This window comes from Desmodus rotundus, chromosome 5 (assembly GCF_022682495.2).
Source record: "Desmodus rotundus isolate HL8 chromosome 5, HLdesRot8A.1, whole genome shotgun sequence".
Taxonomy (NCBI): domain Eukaryota; kingdom Metazoa; phylum Chordata; class Mammalia; order Chiroptera; family Phyllostomidae; genus Desmodus; species Desmodus rotundus.
In genome coordinates, this window is record NC_071391.1 from 3846824 (window position 1) to 3864017 (window position 17194).

At 62.5% G+C, this 17194-nt stretch overlaps 2 protein-coding genes across 4 annotated transcripts; both read right to left on the reverse strand.

Moving 5' to 3' along the window:
• Positions 1-776: 776 nt before the first annotated feature.
• TCIRG1 (T cell immune regulator 1, ATPase H+ transporting V0 subunit a3) lies at positions 777-10492 on the reverse strand. Its single transcript, XM_024574097.4, has 20 exons — positions 10400-10492; positions 8133-8253; positions 7684-7762; positions 6406-6626; positions 6232-6317; positions 5760-5886; positions 5588-5670; positions 5323-5416; positions 5001-5213; positions 4191-4335; positions 3533-3672; positions 3302-3459; positions 3128-3218; positions 2544-2662; positions 2255-2468; positions 1851-1979; positions 1610-1714; positions 1412-1529; positions 1021-1198; positions 777-936 (listed from the first exon to the last, which is right to left on the reverse strand). Exons 2-20 carry the CDS (start codon positions 8247-8249, stop codon positions 858-860), a joined length of 2496 nt encoding a protein of 831 aa, XP_024429865.2. The 5' UTR covers positions 8250-8253; positions 10400-10492; the 3' UTR covers positions 777-857.
• Positions 10493-12720: 2228 nt separating this feature from the next.
• NDUFS8 (NADH:ubiquinone oxidoreductase core subunit S8) lies at positions 12721-16838 on the reverse strand. 3 transcript variants are annotated; one of them, XM_024574150.3, is made up of 7 exons: positions 16715-16838; positions 15586-15643; positions 15447-15497; positions 14822-14911; positions 14558-14730; positions 12989-13117; positions 12721-12902 (listed from the first exon to the last, which is right to left on the reverse strand). In XM_024574150.3, exons 1-7 carry the CDS (start codon positions 16832-16834, stop codon positions 12771-12773), a joined length of 753 nt encoding a protein of 250 aa, XP_024429918.2. In that variant the 5' UTR covers positions 16835-16838; the 3' UTR covers positions 12721-12770. The 3 variants fall into 3 exon arrangements, with proteins under 3 accessions (XP_024429918.2, XP_045039235.1, XP_045039234.1); XM_045183300.3 differs by lacking the exon at positions 16715-16838 and adding an exon at positions 16508-16704; XM_045183299.3 differs by lacking the exon at positions 16715-16838 and adding an exon at positions 16278-16496.
• Between the last annotated feature and the right edge of the window lie 356 nt (positions 16839-17194).

Consider the following 17194-nt stretch of genomic DNA (forward strand, 5'->3'; position numbering starts at 1 on the left):
CCAGGGCATCTAGCCTCAGAGAGAGGACTCTGTTCTGGGGTTGTCCTTCTGGAGAAAGCCAGGCCTCTAAGCAGCATTGGCTCTGCCTCCCAGCGGCTGGTGGCACCCAGGCCAGAAAGCTCCAGGACACCACCTCTAACCCCGGCAGAGGGCAGACAGCATCAGGGGAGCCGACTGCACACCCAGGAGATAGCAGAGGCTACAGCCTCCCGCAATGGTGAGGATGGGCCTGGAGTCCAGCTCAGCCTTCTTCCCGACCCTCACAGCTGCCCGGCGGCCAGCCTCTGCCCACTCTGCCAGGTGGTGGCCGCCCGTGTATGGATGATGCCACTGCGCACCCTGTGCGGTGTCCCAGGCTGCTCTGTGCCAGAGCATCGCATGCCTGGGGCCAATGCCAGCACGAGGGATGGGACTATGGCCAGTTCGTGCCAGGCACCACCCTCCCCACCCGGGGCAACTGGAACATCCTCCTGCAGCCAGTTTGTACACCGCCAGGGACATGCTGCCTTCCTGGGCCCTGCCCAGGGAAGGCACTCACTCGGAGCTAGAATGTGCTGGGAACACCCCTCCCCGGTCCTGCCCCCTGAGAGTCTGGGATTATCACACATGTGCCCATGGGTCCTCTCTCCTTGACTATTCGAGGCCCCAGATCCTGGACCAGCGCCTGCCACCGAGGCTGCCCACGCCCACAGCCCAGGGCCCTGCCATGCCCGGCATTGGCTCCACCGCACCAGCCTCCCTCGCCCCTGCCTTCCAGACAGGACCCAGACACAGTCCTGGGTCTTCCTGCTCTTTATTCCTTTCTGGCCTCACTCAGGAAGCTGGGCCTGGGGCATGGGCATGGCCACCAGCGAGCACTACTCATCCTCCACGGCGAAGGTGAAGGGGTTCAGCTTGTAGCCAGTGCCCGAGTAGAACTTGTTCTGGAACTCCACCCTGGGGTGAGGAGGGGGAGCTGGTGAGGGGTAGGCCCTGCCCCCTTCCCCCGTGGCACCAGTCACCAGCCACCTGGCCACTCACCAGTGCAGGCGCAGCGCGTGCAGGAAGGCCGAGAGCCCTTCCATCACCAGCAGGATGGCCACAGTCATCACAGCAAAGGCGGCGAAGATGGGGACCAGCACCACGGCCACCACACCTATCTCTCGGCCCATGCCCAGGCCCACACGCATCACCATAGCCCACAGGACCTCAGACAGTTCTGTGGGTGAAGGGGGCGCAGTGGAGACCCAGGGCCAGGGCCTCCCACGCAGTCCCCTCAGCAGCCCGAAACCTCCTCTGAGGTCCCCACATCACAGACGAGGACCCTGAGGCCCGGAGAAGTGGCCCACCCTGGCTGCCCAGCCAGCAGCTGCGTGTGTGTGAGATGGAGCCAGGACCTGTGGCCAGGCCACCCACCATGCAGGTCACTCACGGGCATGGGCCAGGCTCAGGGCCCAGAGGCGCAGGTAGGATGCCGTGTTGGAGATGCAGCCCAGGCAGAACTCGATGGTGTGGATGGCCTGGTGCATGAGCACCTCGGAGAGAACAAACTGGGGAGGGGAGGGCAGCGGTAAGGGGTGAGCCAGGCCGGCCGCCACCCCCTCCTGGGGGGGGGGGGCACCACACCCACCTCGGCCTCCTCTTGGTCCCCTGAGCACCCCGCCTTCTCCTCGTCAGAGCCCCAGCCAGCCACAGACGCATCCGTCGAGTCCAGAAGCCCCGTCTTGACCTCGTCCTAGGAACGGGGAGCAGGCAGCATCAGCAGCCCCGCTGCAGATGGGCCGTGCAGCCCCTCGCTGCCTGCGCACAGCCACTCAGGCAGCCTGGAGGAAGTGAGAGGCATCTCGGGCTGGCAGCAGCGCCACCTCTACCTGCAGTTGGCCAGCGTGCTTCCTCTTCAAGTGACGCCGGTGCCTCCAGTGGAGGAACAGGGGGGTGCCAAGCAGCAGGACAGGCACCATGGCCAGGGCCAGGACCACCAGTGCAGACTGCACCGCCTCCTGCAGGGACAGGGGCTCGAGTCAGGGAGCCCCTGCAGGCCGCTCCTCCCCCAGGGCCCCGCACATTAATGCAACAGTGATTCTCAGAGAGAAGAGGCCACAGGATTCCGGGGCCCACTGTGTGCCACCCAGCCAGGAGCCTCGTGCTGTCCAGTCCTTGTGTCTCGCGGCCTCAGGCCTGCATCCCTCTCTCAGATGAGGATGCGGCAGCTCTGAGTGGCCCGGTGACCAGGGGGCCCCTGTAGCGTGTGCCCTTCCCACTGGCCCCGGCCCACCTGCCCAGGGAAGAGCAGCCGGTTGGTGGGGCTGCGGGAGAAGAGAAACATGTTGATGAAGTGGATGAGGATGCTGGGGGCGGAGGTGGCGCTGGTGGCAGAGACACGCAGCCACTTGTAGCAGACCAGGAAGACCAGGTAGCCGAACAGGCCCAGGAGGAAGACCAGCTCGGGCAGGGTCTCCAGCAGCAGCCGGTACCACTGGCCAAAGTGCCTGGGGCAGAAGGGCCAGGTCAGGGGAACACACCAGCCCCACGACCCCTGCCCCTACCAGAGTCTGGGCCCTCACACGTGGTTGAAGACTCCTAGGACCACCCCAAAGGCCATGTGGGTGACCCCCAGGATGACGGACATCTTCATCTTGAAGGAGTTGAGGAAGCTCAGGTGGTTGACAGCCAGGCTCCAGATCTGGGGCGGCAGGAGGGGCGGGTGTCATGCAGGGGCCTCCTTGCCCTCATCAGCCTGTTTGTCCCCTTTGGGCCTCAGCACCATCTGTCATCTGCACTCCCCCTCCCCCACAAGAGGCCGCACAGGGTGCTGATTAAGCACAGACGGGCCAGACAAACTCAGGCCCAACCCCAGCTCTTCCTGACTGGGTCCCCTTGGGCATGGAACCCCCTGTCAAAAGGGAACAAAGCTAAGGGACGCCTTGGGGAGTTGTCACGTGAGTGAAATAAAAGGGCACTGCACATAAAGGTCTCAGAACAGCGCCTGGCACAGGGGGCACCGCAGTGACCGAGTGCTGCCATCACAGTGACATGCCTCTCTGCTCCATGTGGTGCTGCAGGGAGGGGCCGAGCCTCCTGCAGCGGAACCAGCACTGGCCTCCCTCCCGCTCGCCTGCAGCACCCAGGGCCAGTGACCAGGACTCACGGGGTCAATGCCGAAGGGGTAAGGTCCCAGGAAGACACCGGTAACGTTGGGGTCCAGGGCGAGGAGCGGGTGCTCAGCCAGGAATGTGTCACTGTGGCAACAGTGGGCAGGGCAGTCAGGGCAGTGGGGACTGGGGTGGCAGGACCCGGAGGCAGGGGGGCAGGCGGCCCTCACCTCCAGCCGGACTGGTTGGCCATGGTGGCCACGCTCCAGCCCGAGGGGAAGATGACGGTGGCGCGGCTGAAGCACTCGTTGTAGATGAAGCCGGTGTAGACGGAGAACAGGCCCATGAGCAGCAGCAGGTAGCGGCCACTGAAGAAGGTCTGCCAGATCTGAGGGTGGAGGCTGTGAGCAGGCGCCCAGGCCACGCCGCCCATCACCCACCAGGCCCCGGCGCGCCCTCACCTCATTCTTTGCCGATTTCACGGATGGCCGATCTTCAGCCAACACCATGGCCAGGGCAAAGAGGAACATGAGCAGCCCATGGCCCACGTCCCCAAACATGACAGCGAAGAGGAAGGGGAAGGTGATGATGGTGTAGGGCGCTGTGGAAGAGGAACCTGCAGTCAGCTGGGACCCCACCGCCCAACGCACCTCTCTGTACAAGATGCCATGGAGGCCCGAACCTGGGCCCTGGGAGAGCACACTTCTTCCAAAACACAGTGTGGCCAAACGGAACACACCAGCAGCTCCCTTTGGTCCGCAGCCCGCTGTTTGCCACACCTGAAGACCGTTCACCTTCCCAACACTGCTCCAAGCCTGATTCCCATTTTACAGGTGAGGCCACTGAGGCTCAGAGAAGTTAAGATGCTTGCTGAGGCGAGCAAGTCGAACCTCGAACCTGGCCATTCTCCTGCAGAGCCACCTCTCCTCACTCAACTCCTGCTGGCTCCCTTGTAAGCTTCATGAGGGCAGAGGGTGGCTGGGGTAAACACTGCGCCCCGAGTGTGGGAAAGCATGACGGGGAATGCACCCCTCATTTCCAGAGGGCGGAACAGGCCCAGTGTAGACGCCGCCCTCCCAGGCTTCCACCAAAGCAAAGCTGGGGGCACTGAGCTCTCACCGGGGTTGACCTCCTGGTAGCGGCCCACGCCATAGGCATCCACGATGCCCTGGAAGCTGGTCGTGAAGCGGTTGGTGCGGATGAGCGTGGGGGGCATGTCCCGGCAGGGGATGCGGTGAACCACGGCGCTCACACCTGCCTCCCTCTGGGGCGCCCGGCAGGCAGGCAGACAGACAGACAGACAGATGAGACTGGCGGCAGGGCCTTCTGGGACTCTCAGACCCCCCAGCAAGGCCCAGATGGAGACATGGAATATCGAGGGGGCTGGCTGGGCCAGCACTGGGGGCCGGGGGCAGCCCCCTACTCTGTGAAGTAGGCCGACCAGCCCCACCTGCCCCTATTCAGGAGATCTACAGAGAGCCAGCTGGACTAGTGTTGCTTGGGAAATAGAAGTCCACTACTGCTCATTCAGGTAGCCCAGGAGAGGAAGCCCCATTGCCACCTGTGAGCACCCACTAGGCAGGGGCAGCCTGTGGTGTGTTCACATCACAGCGACCCCTAAAGGCAGGGGCATCACACCCACTTCAGAGATGAGAAGCCTGAGGCTCCTTCTAATTGGCGCATTCGCAGGGCCAGTGCCTGCAGAGTCTGGATTTGAACATGGTTTCTGACTTAACTGCAGCTGCCAGAGTGTGACGGCCCACCCCGGGGACTCTGGGAAGTCAGGAGATGGGCTTGCTGGGCCAGGGCCATCAGGGCAAACTCCCTGGGGGAGGGGAGCCCTGGCAAAGGTGCTGGGAACGGGCAGCAGCGTACAGCGAGGAGGATGCAGGCTGCCTCCGGGGGCAGGGGAGGGTGGGAGAGGCTCACCGAGCTCTCAAGTAGCGCCTGCTGCAGGGTGGGCAGGCCACGTGAGGCGCACCAGGCCTCAGCGATGAGGCACTTGTGTGTGGCGCTCACGCTGCACTGATTGAGGGCCAGGTACACGGCCTTCATCTTGCGAATCTGCACCTGCCAGGGCGGCAGCAGCTGCTGCACCCGGCCCAGTACCTGGCTCAGGAAGCGCTCTGTCTCCCCCAGGACCTGAAGCAGAGCAAGCAGTCAGGAGGATCAGGGCAGGCAGGCTGGGGGTCAAGGAGAAGGGGGGCAGTGGGCAGCAGGCCCAGGGTCCGGCCAGGCCACGGATGCCCACCTCCCCCAGGTCGTGGCTCTGCTGCCGGAGCTGCTGCAGGGCTCCTCGGCGGGCCTCCTCCTGCTCCTCGAACGGGAAGACATGGCAGTGGAAGCTGGCGGTGGGGGGACAGGTGGCGTGAGGTGGGGCCCAGAGGATGCTGGGCTATGCAGAGGCTGGAGGCTGAAGTTCATAGGGCAGTGCAGGGGGACAGGGTGGGCTCCCTGGAGGGGATGGCAGGGGCCTGGGCAAAAGGGTGCAGATGACCAGACCCTCGGGGGCTCACCAGTCAGTGATCTTGCGGATCTTCTGCCCGATCTGCTCGCCCCAGTAGGAGATGAGGAAGGTCATCCATGTTGCAGGCTCGCCCTGCCAAGCAGGACCCAGTTTACCTGGAAGTTCTGGCCCCACCCAGCACACACCCCCAGCCTCGGTGCCCACCCCCCCAGTCTGCTCACCGTCACTGGGTCCTCCAGCTGCTGCTCTGTCTCCCTGAAGCTGGCGATGAGGAAGCCACGGCAAGCCCTCCAGAGGAGGCGCTCCAGGGCGGCGGCCTTGTGGGGCTCCACAGCACCTGCCACGAAGCTGCCGGCCAGGCAGGGCTGGGTGGGGCTGCGCCTACCGCCCCCTGCACTGCCCCAGCCAGGCCACCCGAGGCCAGGCCCTGCCCAGATGGTCAACTGGGCACCCTGGCCCTAGCCCCAGGGAGAAGGCAAGAGCCCACCAGGCAGGGGCCCACCTGCTGGGCCAGGACAGGAGAAACCCCCATAAGCAAGGAAAACTCTGGGCCTGAGGGAGGAGGCGGGAGGAGGCAGGGCAAGGGAGAGCGCTGGACAAGGAGTCTGCGCCAGGCCCAGCTGGGCCCAGCACTTGGGGCCTCTGTGGTTGACAGGGAAGAGGGGAAAGAGTGTGAAGCTGCCCCTCACTCACTTGACCCTCAGATCCTGGTGTGGCCCCCCAGGTGACTGGAGCAGGGGGGTCCTTTCCGAAGGACCATCTGTGTGGGTGGCTGCGAACTGGGAGTGGGGAGGCACTGTGAGCCCTGGCCCAAATGGGGCCTGGCACCCCACCCTTTCCCCTGCGCCAGCCTGAGCTGGAGCTGACCTGGGGGCCCTGGCCCTGGCCCAGCACAGCCACGTGGAGCTGTAGTTCGTGCAGCTGGGTCCGCAGTGCCTGCTCGTTCTTCCGCACTTCCCGGAGCTCCTGTGCCAGGCGGTCGGTCTCCTCCTGGATGCGCAGCAGGTCTCGGGGTGGGGGCGCCGGCAGCCCACCCTCAGGTGGGGGCAGCACCAGCCCAGCCCGCCGAACCTCCTCCTGCAGGAAGGCTGGGTGCAGAGAGATGGGTGTCAGGAGAGACCACTCAGGGCCCCCCACCAGCTAATGGCCACTGTTAGCCAAGGTCTGGCTAGTGCTAGGGGATCCCAAGTGCTACCCCAAACTCCACTGGCCACCCCCTAACAGATTCACTGAGTCCGAGACCCCCAGGAAACCCCAGGCCAGACCTCCATCCCCACAGGTCTGAGCCCCTCCCTCGGAGCTCATCAGGCTGCACTCCCTCTCCAGGCCCTTGGCCCCTGTCCAGCCCAGAGCCTGGGCCCCACGGTGGACTGGTGTTGCGGGGCCTGAGATGAGAGCTTGCGTGGAGGCCCACACAGTACATGCCTGTTACTTACAGGCTATCAGTCAAGCTATCAAACCATTACTCAACATGCTCCATCTGCCCACCCACAGGCTCCTCCCCGAGGGGCTGCCCGAGCTCTTGCCCGGGTCAAAGAGGGGACTGCTCCCTGGGGCACCCAGCCCTAGATCCTGGCCTCTGCCCACCCCAGCCCATCAGCAGAGAAGAACACTGTTCATGCTTAGAAACCACAGTGGCTCCACAGGACAAATCCCTGGGCCCTCACGCAGGATTCAAGGCCTCTTCCAAGCCAGCCCTGGCCTAGGCCCTCAGCTCAGCTCACCCAAGCATGGAGGGATCACCCTAACCTGTGGGGCTCGGTCAGTTGGGTGTTGTCCCACAAACTGAAAGGTTGCAGGTTCAATTCCCAGTCAGGGCACATGCCTGGGTTGGGGTTTGGTCCCCCGTTAGGGCACATACAGAAGGCAATGGATCAATGTTTCTCTCTCACATTGATGTTTCTCTCTTTTTCTCTCTTCCTTCCCCTCTCTCTCAAATCAATACTCATGTCCTCAGGTAAGGATAAAATAAAAAGAGAATGGAGGGATCGTTTCCACAGGCCCCAGCTTCCCTGTCCTGGCTCTGCAGGACCCAGACTGGACCTCCCTTCTCTGCCTTCCACCTGGGCGACCCTGACTCTCCTCTTCAGACCAAGCTCCTCCTCCAGGAAGCCTGCCTGGGATGTGGGTCTGGGGCCAACTCACTGAAGGTCTTTTCCAGCTCTTCACAGCGCCGAACATCGACCACAAAGCGTCTCTGGAAGGCGCTCACAGAGGCGTTGAGCTGTGGTGGTTGTGTGGAGGGGTTCGTTTCCTGGGGTGAGGGCCAGGGAGGTCCCCACCCCCAGGCCCAGGCCTGACTCCTCAGGCTGTAGTTGCTTCCCCCTAAAAGGTGCTATGTATGCCGTGAACCTCCAGGCGCCCAGCTGGAGACAGACCAGACCCCAAGGAGAGCAGGGCAGGGCCCAGAAGGCCTGGCTGAACCCAGGCTGGGACGGGGTGGCTTCAGGGGAAGAAAGCTGCCTTCTTAAGGGCAGAGTCAGCAGAGGCTGAGGGAGTCAGGAAGGGCTGGGGGCAGCTACTGGGGGAGAGGGTCCACCAGCTGGGATGCCCAAGGATGAGGTGCCCTCCCATGCCTTCCCAGCCCCACTCACATCTCTGAACTCCACGAGGCCCAGCTCGCCCAGCTGGCTCACACAGGTGTAGGCAGCCGCCGTGGGCAGGAAGAGCTGGACCAGAGACACCTCCTCACTCCGAAACATGGAGCCCATGGTCCTGCAGGGCGGCTAGGAGGTGTGGACTCAGTCGGGCACAGGCCATAGGTAGGAATTCCGTACATCTCAGATCACATAATCCTAGAAGGTCTGGCTACCACCCCCATCTGATAGATGGGGAAACTGAGGCCCAGGAAGGCTTGATGGGGGCTGAGGTCACACTAAGGAGCCTGGCCTGGCTAACCCCACGTCCTGACCCACAGCCCAACCTCAAGCTCTTGCCCAGCTGGCTCTTCCACCCCTGGTGGCTCCTGATGACACTGGCTCTTCTCATACCCGGCTTCTGCCCCCACCGTGCCTCCTCTGTGACCTGCCCTCACCCTGATCCTACTCAGCCTTAGGGCCCCAGGCCAAGGGTTGCCTCCAACAGTGGCCTCCTGGCTGCCACAGCCCTTGCTGGTGACTAGCCCATGTCTTTCTACCCCAGGGAGTATCTGTGACAACTGACACCCAGGCTGAGGTCAGGCCTGTCCCCGCAGGCAGCTGGAGCCCTCCTCCCTGTGGTGTCTGTGTGTGCCAAGGGGGTGGGTGTCTCCCCTGGGTTCCCAGGGGCTCGGTGAAGGCAGACAGGGAGCTCGAATGGGGGACCTTCCCCTGTGGCCTGGGCTGCCTGGTGGCAGCTGCTGTGGGCTCGGGCTGGAGAAGCCTTCCAGGTGTCGAAACCACTGAAAGTGAAACTGTAGACACTTTGAAATGGGCCGGAAGGGCCTGGCAGGGCCTTGCTCAAACGCCAGTGGGGGTGGGGGGCACAGTGGCCTCCAGCGGGCCCCATGCATGCCCCGCCCACAAGCCAGGGCCAGCCATTCTCCCTCCATGAGACTCAGTTCCCTTAGCTTGAATTGGGGGAAGGAGGAGGAGGCAGGCAAGAGTTAGGGCCCTCCCCACCCAACCCAGGGTGAAGATCTGGCGTCAGAGTGCCTGGCCTGAGGCCTGGGTCGGGGCTTGGCGAGCTAGTCACTTCCTCCGCCCCCCCCCCCCCCCCCCCCCCGCCCACCCAGGCCTAGTTTACTTAAGTCTAAATAGGGAATGCAGCCCTGTCCCCACCTGGGGACAGGAGGGGATGCCCTGGAGGCAGCCTGAGGCTGTAGAAGCCTGGACTGAGAAGGGTGTGTAGGAGGGGTTGCATTCCACTCCATCCAGGATGGGACTGGCTGTGTGACCTTGGGGCAATCTCTTGCCTTCTCTGAGCCTCCACTTCCTCTTTGGGTAAAAGGGACCTGGATGGATGAGGACAAAAGTAACCAGGGCCCCCAGGTAATCCCTGCCCCATGCCACCTCATTTAAACCTGGCAGTGCTGTTGCGGGGACAGGGCGCTGCAGCTGCTCAATGGGTGGCCCAGTGAGACTTGGAGGGGTGAAGTCCAAGATCAGGTGGTCAGAAGGTGGCCAAGTCAGGCAGGACCCAGGCCTGGGCTGAACGTTTGGAAGTCCCAGAGCCAAACATGTGCTCAGGGGAGGGCTGTTCTCTGCCCTGGGCACCCCAAAGAGTTGGGCTGGCCAAAACAGCGGCTGTAGGAAGCCCAGTCTGGGGACCCCTGGGGTGCAGCAGCCCTAGGCAGCAGCTATGGTGAATAGAGCCTGGTAGCCCTGACTCACAGGGTCCTCGGGCCTGGACTTCCTTGGGTGAGACAAGCTATGGTGGGCACAGGTATGCAGGGGCCTAGCCAGACCCCTCCCCTGGCCCACAGCCTATACCTGTCACGGTCCCTCATCCCTGCCTGAAACCAGGGGCCACCCCAGTCCTGCTTAAGGAACAAATGAAGGTGCCTCTGTCCTGTAGCCCTCGGGGTCCAGCCCACTCCTCACTCTGCGCCCCTCCTCTCCTGCTGGTCCTCTGAGCCGCTGACACACGGTGATGGGCTGCGCTGGAGGAGGTAGCCCCACTCCGCTCCAGAATGCTGGGCTCCGGAGTCGGGATGACCCCGCTTGCTAGAACTGCCTCCAGCCCTTCTCCTTCGCACTGGTTGGGTCTCAGCTTCTTCATCTGTAGAATGGGTAGCTCCCTCCGCGGGAAATGAGGCAGAGAAAAGCTCCGAGTGCCCCAGGCCTGGCAGAGTTGGGCTCAGCAGTTGTTAGCAGCTGTTAACATCGATACTCCTCTGCCTCCTCCCAGTAGCCCCTGGGGCCTTAGCAAGGCGGGCACTCACCCCCAGGTCAGCCGCACACGGCGCTTGGCTCCACGCTCTGCTCCGGGCTGTGAGATCCCCGCCTCAGCGCGCCCACACAACTCCCTCTTCCCTGCCGGAGGAACTGGGAGGGGCGGGGCCAGAGAAGCCACGCCCACTGCCCCGGCCCAGAGCGCCTGGGCTTTGACGGAGCTGGCTTTGCCTCCAGCCTGAGGTTGGAAGAGCATTCGGGGCTTGGAGTGTGGGGGCCCCGAGACAAGAGCAGAGGCACTGACCCGCGCCAACTGGGCACGTCTTCGCGGCCAGGCTGGGGGAAGCACCAAGCCCAAGTCTGGCTTGGGGGCTAGAGAATGGAACCCCCACTACCTGGAGGGCTCGGTGGGTCTATGGCTGATGGGACCCCCACACTTACAGACCTGGAGTCCAGAGTCTGCGTAGGGTCCAATCCCAGCACGCTCCCCACCTTCCGGACTTCTTCCTTCTTACGTGAGGCCGCATTACAGCCGGGCCTTACACCTTCCTTCCTCTGACCACCCAGAACAGGGGCCTGGCAGGCCCCGTGCTCTGCACCCTCGGGTGAGTGGCTGCCCCTCTCCTGCCTCTTTCCTGGATGGCAGCAAGACACGGAGGGGCAGGCCATGGTCGTGTTCTCTCCGACCCTCCACCCAGCAGCTGCTGGGCAATGCTATGCGCTTAGCTGTCACTCCCGGTGTCCTTGCCCTGATTTAGCTCCAGGGGGTGCATGGTGTCCCAGCACCCCCGAACTGGGGCTCACAGCCGTCCAGCTGCCTGCACTTTAGACAAGCCAGGACCGCACCCACTGGGGACTGGAGGGACCGGGTCCTCTTAGCTCTGGTGCTCCTTGAACCCCACACTGCCATGGCCTCTGAGGGGTGGGGGAGGTGAGCAGAATAGGGACTGGAAACTGAGTCACAGCCAAGGTCAGCATCCAGGAAAAGCGGAGGACATATTCTGGAATGACACAGGGCTGTTTCCTGAGGGGACCTTCAACACAACCAGAGGAGCACCAGTGTGGGAAAGAGGGGTCGCAGCTCAATCCTGCTCAGTGCAGGGGAAGCAGAACCACAGTCCCAATGCTGAAGACAACTCTCAGTCAGAGAGAGTCACTTCAGGGGCTGGATAGTCTGACCCATTTAATTCTTTTTGCGCCTACTCATCCGGGCTCCATGCCAATTGTCTGAGGTTGGCTGTCTGGGAAAAGTGGTGAGAAGCAATTTGGGATTTCTGAGCCTGCCTCTTGCCACTTCCTGGTTTTGCAGTGCCCCCACCCCAGGGCTGGCGGACACTGCCTGGGCTCCAGGTTTCCCTTCTGTGCCCTGGGATGTGGATGCCCCCAAAACCTTGGCCAGTGGTGGGGTCCAGCCTGGCCCAGGTGTCAGCAGTAACCTGGGAGAGGGGGCTGCCTGGGAATGAGCTGGGGAAAGGCTGGGTCTCTGCGGCAGGCCTCACCAAAGCCTCGACTGTGCCGGCCAACGTGCAGCGCCTGTCCCTGAGCAGAGGGCACCTGGAGTTTCCCACACTTACTGGTCCCCAGAGTGTTTTGTAGAAAGTATGTCTAGGAATGTTGGAGAACAGGGACTGAGCGCTCTCAGACCAGTTAGTGTCTTCAAGGGCAGTAGGCTCGGCAATCCAGGGCAAGTCACTTGACCTCTCTGAGCCAGTTGCCCTGCTGCTGGGCACACACGAACCCTTCCAGTGCTTGGCTTGGCCTCCCCGGGGTTGGTTTGGGTTACTGCTCTGCACTGGGCTTGCGTGGGACCCCAGAAGGAGCCACACTATGTGGCCACAATCACAAAGCAGGAAGTCTTGAAAAGCCAAGCCAGCAGCCTGGTCTGGGGAACTTGGGGGGAAAAGGGGATGTGGTGCGAGGCCAGGCCAGGCCAGCTCAGGGGCAGCAGGGACTGTGTCACCATCTCATGACTGTCATCCCCTGAGCGGGGTTCCCCCACTTGTCAACGAGGATGACCTGGCCACCGAGTTTCTGCCATTGAGGTTCTTCTGTCTGAGGCCTTGGGAGGCTCCATGTCCCTAGGGTCTCAGTTGTAGGGAGCTCTCAGGAGAGGGTAGGCCCAGTACCCAGCCTGCGGACACCCAGGATTAGGAGAACACCAGATGGGAGCTGGTGGGCAGCCTGCTGAGCCCCGGGGGAAAGGTCTCGAAAGATGTGTGGCCCACAGGGCTGCTATGGGTTGCAGCCCGGCCCTCCTGAGTCCCACAGGAAGGCTGAGCCAGCTCTGGGCCCACTGAGAGACCTGGAGGAACGCACAGGCCACAGTCTGGCTGTGGCCATCCGGCTCGGACAGCAGAATCATGACAGACAATGAGGTCAGAACTGCTTTATTGGGCTGCAGGGCTGCGGGCTGGCTGGGTGTCACCGGTACAGGTAGTCAGCTTGGATGTTGGCAGCGATCTCGGCCTCCCACTTGTCCCCATTGTTCAGCAGCTTCTCCTTGTTGTACAGCAGCTCCTCGTGCGTCTCCGTGGAGAACTCAAAGTTGGGGCCCTGCAGGTGGGGGACGCAGGTGTGGCCATGTCGGGCCCCTCCCAGGAGCCTCTGCCCTAGCCTCCCCGAGCCCAAGGCACGCTCACCTCGACAATGGCATCCACGGGGCAGGCCTCCTGGCAGAAGCCACAGTAGATGCACTTGGTCATGTCGATGTCATAGCGGGTGGTCCGGCGGCTGCCGTCAGCCCGCGGCTCAGCCTCGATGGTGATGGCCTGGTGAGTGGCGCGGGGTGCCGGGTCAGCCCTCATGGCTCACCCTCACCCCAAGTCTGTGCATGCCCAAACTCTCTGGGGGCTCATCCCCGGTGGGACACAGAGCAGACACTCTGTCACAACTTTCAGCCCGGCTCCGCCCTCCCGCCTCTTCCCCCAACAGGCCGCCAGTCACATCTATCTTGCCAGCTTCCTCTTAGCCTTTTCCCTAGGTGACATGTTCCTCGCCCACTTGTCATCTTGAGAACACAAGTCCCAAGGGCTGCCGCCTGCTTCTTCTGCAGCAGCACCTGGAGCCCCAAGGGGGCCTGGCCTGGAGGAGGTGTTCAGTTACCTCTCTGCTCGCACACTGAACAACCCTCCTACTTAGGTCTCCTTTTCCCCATGTGATGGAAGAGAAAACGGGCTCAGAAGGCCGAGGGGCTTCCTAAAGCCACACAGCATGTGAGACTCGAAGGCCGGTCCTCAACTCCAAGTTTCCGGGTGCAGCCTTGTGCCGACTGGGGAACCACGTGGCCTGCGGCCTCCCACAGCGGGAGGACCTTCAAAGGCACTGTGGCAAAGGACCTCCCACACCTACCACTCACAGGAGGGCTTTAGGGGGGAGCCTCATCTCTTCGTGCCTCAGTTTCCTCATCTATAAAAATGGGGGTGATAATCTCTACTTCCCAGAGTTGTAGGAAATGAGCGTGTCACAGAGCCTGGTCCCTGGATGGCCCTCGTCACCTGGGCACCGTCACTGTTATCCCTGCCGGGGGCTGTCCTCTACGCTCCAGGTCGGAGGCTGGCCGGAGACAACAAGGCCCCGGGAGCCTGAGCCATTAGGACTCAGAAAGGCGCCATCCTAAGTCACGAAGCCATGGCCTTGCAGCAGCCATGGGCGGAGGGGGAGGCACTGTGCCTGCTGGGGCCCCTGCCAGGCACGCCCGGGTCTGCCCACCACAGCTGTGTCTTTCTGTGTCTACCACACTGACCGGCCCTGACCTCAGGCAGTCTGTGAGGGAGCCTCCAATAAAAGCAAACTCAGCGGTTCAAGGGAGCAGTGCCTGGGGACAGTGACGGCCTCGGCTGCGGTGCATGTCCTTGGGTCTGGCCCTCCGACAGGCACACAGGCAGAGCTCCTGAAACTGCTACTGCATGTGGTGAGAAAGGGAGACCCCCGGGTGCGACACATCCCTGAGCACACCCCCGGGGCAGGACCCACTGCTGTCACGTGGTCTGCTCAGGATTAGCAGCTGACCCTGCTGACTCGCTGACTGTGAGCTGGTCCCAGAGACGGGCCTGCTGGTTCCCACACAGGGTGAAGTGGCTCAGAGAGGGAACGGGAGTTTCCTGGAGACACACACCCAGCGGGGGGCCAGAGTGTGGGCCCAAAGCTGCCCAGCCTCCCTCTCCCAGTGGCAGGGGCCAGGTGGTGGTCAGTCAGGGTCAGGGGCTCACCTGGGCAGGGCAGACAGCCTCACAAAGCTTGCAGGCGATGCAGCGCTCCTCCCCGGATGGGTAACGGCGCAGCGCGTGTTCCCCACGGAAGCGTGGGCTCAGTGGGCCCTTCTCAAATGGGTAGTTTATGGTGGCTGGCTCCCGGAACAGGTAGCTCAGGGTCATGCCCAGTCCTGTGGGCAGTGTGGGCATGGTGGGTGGGGCCCCTCACCCTCGACCATCGGTGCCCCCCTCAGTCCATCTAGCCCTCCCTAAAAGGCCCACCTCGGATGAGCTCAGTCCACAGCAGGGTTTGAGCTGCCCGGTCAGTCACTGACTTCAGGTCCATCGAGGGCTCTTGCAAGTTCACGTACTCTGCAGGGGAGGCAGGCAGGAAAGCTGCGGTAGAGGGGGTCTCACAGTCTCACCCCCACCCCCCCAGGAACGCAGCTCAGGGAGATGAGGCCCCACTCTTTTGGCAGGTGCAATGGCTGGGCGCCTAACCCAGGGGGTTGTTCATTCACCTGACCTTCCCAAACGGGGCCCCTGGCCCCGGGCAGTCCTCGCTCACTTCTCCCCGTGCCTGTGTGGCCGTCTGAGCCCAGGGGTAGAAGGGTATGGAAAGAGGCTTGGGTGTGGGGCCCTGGTGAAGGGCGCGGGCACCCAGAGCTCCCCGCCCCACACAGGGGAGCTTTTCGAGTGCAGTGTGTAGCCACAGGGGAGGCCCCCACCCCTGCAACGGCAGACTGTTCCCCTCTATGAATCAATTCAATCTTGATGTCATCCTCATTTTACAGGGTGGAAACTGAGGCTCAGAGAGGGGAAGACCCTGGCAACACGAGGCTTCCTCCCTGCTGCTGGCAGGACTGTGACCAGGAAAGCCTGAGGCTCCGGGCACCCAGGGACTCACTGTAGGTAGCCGCCACCGCGCTGCTGTGGAGGCTCCGGGCACTGGGATGCCCTGCAAGGAAAGAGGTTATGCTGTGCAGCTGCGACCTCAGGCCAGGACACTGGGTCCCCACACCCAGGGAAGGATCCCTTGGTCCTACCTGCACGTACCACCTGGGCCAAAGCCCGAAGCAGCGCCGGTGTGGCCAGGCAGCGCATCTGTGGGCATGAAAAGGGAGGGAGGTGTGGTGGGTCCCAGACCTGGCCCCCTAGGAACTCTGGCTCTGTAGGAGCCCTGACCCTTAACTTCAGGGCCACTGTGTCATCTTGTCCCCTATTTAACCCCATTCCTGTCAGAGGCACGAATGGCCTTCCTGTCCCCAGGAGTGGCACCTCCCAGCCCTTCAACCTGACTCGATTCAGCTTGAGGTAGACCCGGAGTTCTATCTATCTCCCCTTAAAGAAATCTTTAAAATCTATGCCCCTCCCTCCCCCACCAATGCTCCTGCCTCCCATCTCTCCTTCCTGTTCATCCTCCTGAATCGGACCCAAACCATACTGCCAGCGGCCACCAGTACTGACTGTGAGCTCACTGCACCAGGCACTGTGCTAGGGGCCACACGCACTGTCGTGTTGTCCTAACGAGAACCCGTGACAGAGGCACAGGTGAGAAGCTGCAGCTTGGCTGTATTAAGGGACTTGTCCAAAGTTACACATTAGGAGGCTGGGACCAGGACTTGAACCCGGACCTCCCGTGCTGGAAACCATCTAGAGCTTAAATAACCCTCAAGATCAAATTCCTCTCCCCAGCATCAAGGCCCTTCTGGAACTGTCTCCCAGGCTGCTTATTTACCTTGGGCTGATGAGGTCACCTGGCCTGTTTTCTCACATAAGGAACAGGGGGTCATGAGAACGGAGTTCCTACATTCCAGGGGGTCAGCACGGCGCCGGACATTTACCCGGAGCTCAAGAGTGCCCCTCCCGTGACCTGTGACTTCTAAAGGGTCTATTTCTCTTGACCACTGACTTCAGTACCAGGAGCCCAAAGGAGCTCCTTCCACGACCTTCCCCGTGACCTCTGACCTCAAGGACTCAGGCAGCGCAGGCGCCTTGAGGAGGCCAGCGTCCCTGTCCGTCTGCGGCACGCTCAAGGACACAGGGAGCACGGGTCCTAAGCGGGCAGAGATGAGGCGCGGGCGCAGGGCCAGCAGGACCAACAGGGACACCACACTCGCTCCCGAAGCCGCGCTGGCCAGGCCCGGCCTCACAAACGGATCCCGAGACACCCACCTTGAACGGTTGCAGCTTCTTCGCCGTGCGCAAAGGCCGGTCCGCCGAGAGGCGGAGCCTACCGCATGCGACGCTGCCATTGGACCGGCTGGCTTTGCTTTGCCCGCGTGGACTTTTCATGATGCAAACTGATTGGCTAGTGGCACAACCAAAGAGTGGGGATGCAGAAACATCTTTCCTCCGATTGGTTAGGGAAGAGCAGGCTCTTGAAGTTGTGTAGAGCGCCACCACGCTGGAGAGGCCTATAAACGAGGGCTCCGAGACACTGGAGGCGGGACGCCCGGGGCGTGGTTTAGGAAGTGGTTCCGGGTCGGCCTCCGCGCAGTGTTGAGGCTCGCCAGGCAGTTATGCTGTGCCGGAGCCGTGCCTACTTCACGCTAACCCTTCACGCAGGCGGCTTTATTTAATCCTTACAGCAGCCTTGGGCGGAGGGACGATTGTTCTCGCTTTACCGGTGGGGAAACTGAGACACGGCCTTGT